The sequence below is a fragment of the Spinacia oleracea genome, chromosome 6, assembly GCF_020520425.1.
Source record: "Spinacia oleracea cultivar Varoflay chromosome 6, BTI_SOV_V1, whole genome shotgun sequence".
Lineage (NCBI taxonomy): Eukaryota > Viridiplantae > Streptophyta > Magnoliopsida > Caryophyllales > Amaranthaceae > Spinacia > Spinacia oleracea.
In genome coordinates, this window is record NC_079492.1 from 132040099 (window position 1) to 132047663 (window position 7565).

At 34.2% G+C, this 7565-nt stretch overlaps 1 protein-coding gene and 1 long non-coding RNA gene across 6 annotated transcripts; both read right to left on the bottom strand.

The window, feature by feature from the left end:
- Window positions 1–615: 615 nt before the first annotated feature.
- LOC110785122 (cell wall / vacuolar inhibitor of fructosidase 1) lies at window positions 616–1369 on the bottom strand. Its single transcript, XM_021989564.2, has one exon. The coding sequence runs from the start codon at window positions 1268–1270 to the stop codon at window positions 734–736; it is 537 nt and encodes a 178-aa protein (XP_021845256.1). The 5' UTR covers window positions 1271–1369; the 3' UTR covers window positions 616–733.
- A 1363-nt stretch (window positions 1370–2732) lies between these two features.
- Window positions 2733–7185, bottom strand: LOC130463887 (uncharacterized). 5 transcript variants are annotated; one of them, XR_008924097.1, is made up of 7 exons: window positions 6985–7185; window positions 6654–6765; window positions 5498–5567; window positions 5117–5310; window positions 4721–4775; window positions 4206–4295; window positions 2733–3210 (listed from the first exon to the last, which is right to left on the bottom strand). It is a non-coding gene; the product is annotated as an uncharacterized lncRNA (long non-coding RNA). The 5 variants fall into 5 exon arrangements; XR_008924095.1 differs by having other exon boundaries at window positions 4687–4775; XR_008924098.1 differs by having other exon boundaries at window positions 2733–4295; window positions 4687–4775; window positions 6654–6762.
- Between the last annotated feature and the right edge of the window lie 380 nt (window positions 7186–7565).

The following is a 7565-nucleotide window of genomic DNA, read 5'->3' on the forward strand; positions in this document are numbered from 1 at the left end:
TGCTTATTGGCTCCAAATTCTCAAAGTACCAAAACCTGAACATCAGATTTTGGTAGGTAAAGAGAATGTCTGGACGCGCCCAAATTTTGTACGGGTCAATTTGGTACTTAACAGTGGGCAAAGTCGTTTAGTAGTGAAGAGTTAGGACAAGGATTAGATAAATCTTTCCCAAAGCTGCTTCATGTATGTTTGATCCAACAATCTTAAGATTAACCATTTGGATAAACCTTGCTCGATTTGTCACTATAACTAGTGCGTTTTGAGAATTATGACTTATGACTACAAGCTTTCCCTAATTAATTTTGTAGTCACTTTTACATAAAAGTCAAATTCATACTACGCAAAAGTTTGTGCACGCACATACAATTTAGGATACCTTCATATAACGTGGTTAATTTTGTTGCATCTAAATTGCGTTAATTTAGGGTACCTTCATAAAAAATAAAATGGTTAATTTTATTGCATCTAAAATTGCGTTTTTATTTCCTGTCATCCTAGTAAAGTATTTTAAAACTTACTTTGTAAAGTAGTTATTTGAAATTTGTAATTCTTTCATATAGCTCTCTCTGAATAAGAATAAGAGTAAGAAAAAAAGTTTGAAAGGTTTGTGAGACATTTATTTGGGTAGAAACTAGAAAGCAATGAAGTATGGCCATAAAAGCACAAATTAAATATTGAACAAATACTTAAAAGTTTTTTTCATTTATAACAAATAATACAAGTGACTAGAACTTCACTCCATAGTCCTAATCAAAGAAGCAGCCACATTAGACACACCATGGAGCTTCGGTGTCTGAACCGTGATTCGAGCCGGAACCTTATCCTCCGGGAAACCCCTCCGGCACGCCTCAGCTTCGTTACCTGCATCCACCATAGCTTGTTCCCCGAATTTCGGATTCCCTTGTTTTACTGCTCTCACTGCTAAATCAATACTTGTATCCAGCACAACCCCGTAAACCCAAATACACTCATGCAGGGCCCGGATTGTATCCGGGTCATGAGTCTTCCGGTTCAAGTATTGAACATATTGAAGTGAATCCATGAACCGGGTTTTGACATCATCTATCATGATTAGGATCAAGCTTTCGGTATCAGCAGCCTTGGAGCTTCGTGGGTCGGCCCTGAGCTCAGCTTCACAGAGTGTCGGGTCGGGTGTTTGCTTGCACGTGATGGTCACGAGGTCATTGGTGATCTTGTGGTAAGGGTGTGTAAAGGTAGGGGTGGCAGATAGTGTAAGGTTAATAAAGAGGAGAAGAAATGGTAAATTCATGTTTGTGAATTTGTTAGTAAGAGTTGAGGTTTATGGTATGTTTGAGAAAAAGTTGGGTTTGTTTATGTTATGGCACAACAATTATAATTATGAAGACAAAACATAATGTTTCTTTTATAGAGGGATTGTATTTGTAGGTTTGTTATTGCTGTCCAAGGGTGGGGTGTCACTCGTTGAAAATGTTGCGGCTACCTTGTATCTTCTCTTAATGAGCTCAATTTGTGGCCGCTAACAAATATCTGTCATACTCATACTCGCTATGTTTGTGAACAAATAAATAAATAAATAAATAAATGTACATATCATTTAAAAGTTTACTACGTAGTACACGTATTTCATATTTCTGTCTGATACATGTATTTGATACGCTCTGTTTGATCACCTTTATCATTGGGGATTTTTATCACCTTTATCATTGCAATATTTCAATTACAAATTCTTTTTTGTATTTGATACGTGCGTGATTTTTAGAATGCATATAAACTTATATTTTTCTTGAACGTATTCCCTCCGTCCCTTAATACTCGCACCGGCTTGACCGGTGCAGAGTTTAAGACATTTAAATTGACTTATTATTTTAATGGGTGTTAGTTGATAGTGGGTATTTTTTTTAATATAGTTAGTGGGAAATGTGTAAGAGGTGGAGAGGGGGTGTGAATTTTTAAATGATTTTTTGTAGGGAATAGGGGTGTAGTGGGGTTAGTAAATAAATGTGAGAAATAATATAATATTGGTATAAATTTCCATTTATAGAAGCGGTGCAAGTATTAAGGGACGGCCCAAAAAGAAAAGCGGTGCAAGTATTAAGGGACGGAGGGAGTACTACCCTAACCAACGGTGAAATATCCTTTCAAAATTTTATAAATTAGTTAACTAATCATGATATTTTTTTTTATTATCAAATACATTTTTTTTTGGTAAATACGATAGAATTCCTATGTAATTTCCAAACATGTCACTATACAACGGAGAGTACAAGGACTCTAAAAACTACTTATGCCTCACAAAACAGCCTAATAAAACTATTTCCAACTAATACATAGCTAGCAAGGCTATCAAACCAATCCCTATCTAAAACACTAACTTTCTTTGGATTTACAGAAAAAAAAAACCATTGTTTTTAGGTCACTAATAACCTTCTGTACAGAAATATCAACACGGCACAACTTGGTATGCCATAAGAGCTCGTTCCTTGCATGCCAAACCTGGTATATCATTGCCATTTGCACAGCTCCCATGAAAAAGTCCTTTTTCTAAGACCCTTTAATCCGTTTGCAACTCGAATTGTACTTTGTGGAGTACACATTTGTGACCCAACACCAAGCCACTACTGTAGCTTTCACAACACTATAGATGAATTTCAAAAATAGATGCTCATGCGTTTCAAATACGAACTACCTTTTTGTTATAAAGTCAAAGTTACTTATATGAAAAATTTCGTATATAGGTTCACAAAATAACTTCATACGTATAAATTATTAAATAGTCATTCATTATCGGTTTATGGTTAGCAAAATAAAAAAAATTATTTTTTAATTTAAAAAATCAAATCAAAGGGGAGTAAAAAGGGTAATTAACATTATTTAAGACGTCCGTGCGTTCCTTTATATTTCGTACTAGTCTTATATGCACGCGATGCGTGCGAGATTATATAAAATCGTAGTATTACAATTAATTATCACAAATATGTAGTAGGCAAGAAAAAAATGTTCGCAAAGCTAATCTAAAGAAAAATTAGTCGTCCCTATTTAAAAAATTAAATTCTAAATAGTAACACAATTTATTCATGCGCTTACATGATTAAAAATCAAATTCTTAGTACCAAAGTAACTAAATATATTTCTCCTGCTCTTTACGATATTTTATTATACAAACTATGGAATCCAACTTAATCTCTAGGTTGAGTATCTTGATAGCACAATCTACTTGGCTGGAAATACCTACATCGCCAAAAGAAATCAAAGACAAAAGATAACACATTAAAGAAGCACTATCAACAATACTACTGGACTGTGAAGGCATAAGGTGGCTAAATTTACCAATTTAAACCATATTAAGCAAACCCCCTGCATACACAAAACAAACAGGAGCACCATAGTCCAGAAACAACCAAAAGAAGCTGTGGCCAATATGAAAACAGTAAAACAGATGCAAGCTACCAGCCTGCACTCACCAAAAAACCAGCAGCAAGCCAACAGGCTCCCAACACACTTGTTGCATATTAAACAGAAGCACCACCAGACTCACTATTAAGGCACTAAAAGAACTAATTTAGCCCTCTGAAGACATCTCATGTAAGCTACAACCTGAATATCTATTATCTTAACCTGCAATTCAGAACTCGGTTTTGGATGAACCTGAACCTAAACCTGGTTATTTGTGTCTGGCATAGATTATGTTCTATTGGTTTTCTTAATCCTTTCTAGAATTCTAAATCTATTTTTCATTGAGTACTTCACTGAGGAGCATGGCTTCAACTGCTTTTGAGGTGATTATCCTCGAAACACGCATCTGATTGTTATGAGTTTGGTTTAGGTTGTGATTAAAGTGACCTTAAAATGATTACACTATGGTAAATTGGAAAGATTGGGACTTGAATGATGTCAACAGTACAGAAGAAGAGAATTTAACCTAACAGAAATTGAAATATGCACTGAGTGAGCAGAAATTAGAACGATAGGAACCCATCTCATGTGAAGATATGTATCGTGATAAAAAGAGTAAGGTACAAAATCTCGAAAAGCCACAGTTTGAAGGTGAATAAAGGTTTCAATATTGAATAGGTTGATTCCGATAATACTTAACAGAGTAATGAAGCCTCTTCTATTATATCACAACAGATGGGATCCTATAGTTATCCATCAAGAAATTTGTGTACTTCATTCAATAGTTGAGCCAATAATGAAGTAAAATTGGAGAATAAAATTGTACTCACGGGATTAACTCCACATTTCCTAATAGCTGAGCCGATTTGAAGCGTTGAATCATACGCCTCTTTATAACTAAGCCATTCATAAGGAACCGCCTACAAAATTAAAACATAAATTAGGACTACATGATTCTTTACTTTTCTTAGAGGAGAAAGAACTACATGATATGAGACCATGAAGCGGCGGAGGAAGGAGTAGAGTGAATTGCGAGTCTGCGAAGGGTTTAAGAGGAAAGAATGGAGGGTTGTTTTAGACATTTTGATGGGGGACACGAAAAGTGTTATTACCATTAATCCCTCGGCCCTCAATTTCTCTCCTTTCAATTATGTAACAATTGTAGTTTTTTACATAATTTCACTATCCATGATCAAGATGAACTCTTTCTGACAATTAATCTCTTCAAACAAACGAAAAACTGAAAAAAGAAATTCAGATTTCTAGGAAAATACTTTATCATAGCTTCAAAAATGAAGAGGAAATAGTTACCAATAGGGTAGGAGAGAGGGTAAGATGTGCATACTCAAAAGCTGAAGCGCTCAAGATCTTCCTTTGTGGGAATCATCCAAACTTTACCCCTGAAATAATTTATAGAATTAAAAATTTGTAATACATCATCCAAAATGAATGAATTAACAATGAAGTATCCAATAGAAAAAGTCTACACAACTTTAATGAGCACTATTAAGTATTAACTCAACTTAGCTCACCCAAAATTGTACAACAAACAACTGGCATCAATAACAAAAACAAAACAAAAAACAATGCAAAAATTGCAACCCTCTCACTATTTTGTTCAGTTTCGGTGTCTGGTGGGTTGGATTAAAGAAAATCAAGTTGTTGATAATCAAAGCTCCACAATGAAACTTCGATAATTCATAATGTTTCGAATTAGAAGTATTGAATTATAGACAATTACCTGGCGTTGCTGTCTATCTTTGGCTTTCGGCTGAACCATTTTTGATTTCATATCATCATAAACACCATCATAATCAAACACGGAAGGCTCTTCTTTTAGCGCTTTCTTGTACTGATCCTCAACCCTTCTAGTGAATGATTTGTGACCATCTCCTTGCTTAGGATTTCAACCTCTCTCGTGGTGGAGGAGTTCGACTGCGACAATAGTTAAGATGCAATGAAGTAAGTCCACAGTTGAGTTGAAGAGAGAACCGATCGTTCATTAAGTTCACAACAGATACTTCGTATAAAAGAACAACAGGGGCATGGGGACTCACATCTAAACCTAGTACCTCACCAGTCGAAAAAGCTTAAGGGAATTAGGGTGGAAATGAACACAAACCTGTGGTATCTTCTTCCATTAGCAGGGTCTTTATCTTTAGCATAATCAGGAGTTCCCCGAGTTTCAGGTACTGAAATAAATAATGGGAATTAGGGTGTGATTAAAATCCGGGTACTGAATTATAATCAATGTCGGTTGGTTTGCATTTCTGGGTACTGAATTTTTAGATTTCAGTCCATGACTAATAGCTTCAAAGATAAACTCGTGACAATAATGTCAACCTAATTATTCCAAATCACACATTAACAAATTCACCAATAAACTCGTGATAGCAATCAAGAATTTTATTTAATTCAATTTTTTTTGGAAATTTTATTATGATTTTATACAAATCACACATTAACAAATGAATTTACCAAAAAATTGAAATTATTAAGAATTTCATACAAATCACACATTAACAAACAAATTCACCAAAAATAAATTTGAAATTATTAAGAATTTCATACAAATCACACATTAACAAAATTCACCAAAAAAATTGAAATAAATAATAAAATCATTTCAAAAATTTCCAGAGTGTACTATATAGAGGTCCCTCGAATTTCTGTGGATGAACTAAAGGAAGTTACCGAGAAATATGGATCCAATGCTTTAATATGGGAGGGATCATATGGTAGAGTGTACTATGGGGTGCTTAAAAATGGGAGTGCAACAGCAATATGCAAGCAAACAACCAGATAACCAATTTTTAGCTCGGGTTCAGAACTTCTGAAATCATATTGAAAATTTATACCTACTGTATTTATCTGCTTAACGCTCAGCTGCTTATTTGACTTTCCTCTCAAAGTATATCTACTGTCCTCTCTTCAGAAGTTCTCAAAGTATATCTACTTTCCTCTCAAAGTAGCTCAGGTTTAGGACATTTAGCAAACAACACTTCAACAACAAACTCTTATATTTCCACCTCAGTTATATTTCCAACCAAACTGAAAAAATAACCACCTCATATATATTTCCAATCAAACTCTTATATGAAAATAACTCCAACATTAACGTTATGAATTATATTGCCATCAACACAATATCATTACACATATAAATCAGGATATTAACACACAAAAAAACTAAAATCAACACACCAAAAAATTCAAAAAGACAAAAAAGTAAGGAAAAACAAAATAAAATAAAATTGAGGGGGTAATGATGAAATTACCAGAAAAGATGAATTTCAGAATCAAAAATTGCATAATCACCAACTTTGTAATCTGGGTATCTTGAAGATTGTAGAAAGCTTCGATTTTTATAAAAACCCAAATTTGAGGCTTCTGGGTTAAATCGAAAGAAGTTAATAAAGATCTGAACCGATCAACAACAAAAACGCACAAAAATAACACAAATAAATTGAAGAAAATTCATGGTCAAATCTTGAAAAAAATGAAACTGCACGAATACAGAAAAGCAAAAACGAAATGCATAATTACATACGAATATACAATTGAATTCCAATTCCACACCACATCGGGAGAAGTAATTTGAGCGAGTACCTGTGATTTTAAAGAGAAACCCGTTGAGATGATGAAGTTCCATTCGTCGGGTTTGAGGAAAGATCGAAGATGAGAGATTGACGGAAGGGAGGAGAGATTGAGTGAAGGAGATTGAGTGAAGGGAGGAGAGATCGAAGATGAGAGATTGAGTAAAGGGAGGAGAGAGAAAGTAGGCGAGAGTGAAGAAGCGGCGGAGGGAGAAAGTAGGCGAGAAGGGTTTGAGAGATCCGAAGGGATTGAGAGTAAGAGTAGAGAGGGTATAATTGACTTTTTTCAAGTGGACACGAAAAGTTAATTTACTTAAACACCCTCAGGAGCTGGCTTATATAATAGAGATGATAGCGATTAATATTTTTAATTATTAATGGGTAAAAATTATACTCTTTATGTTCTCGAATATTAGTTCTTTTTGGAATCTTGACACTATTCATAATTGAAGAGGATCTTCTAATTTTTTTTTTCAGTACGTACTTCAAAACATATTCATGTGAGACCTTATTTTGTTCGTGTGTAGTTTAACAATATCAAATTTTTATGTTTTTTTAACATAAGTATTTGAAGATATTTACATTTAAATATTG

Excerpts from the sequence above, each read along its gene's own strand:
- LOC110785122 (XM_021989564.2), bottom strand. The coding sequence starts at position 1,270 with ATGAATTTACCATTTCTTCTCCTCTTTATTAACCTTACACTATCTGCC.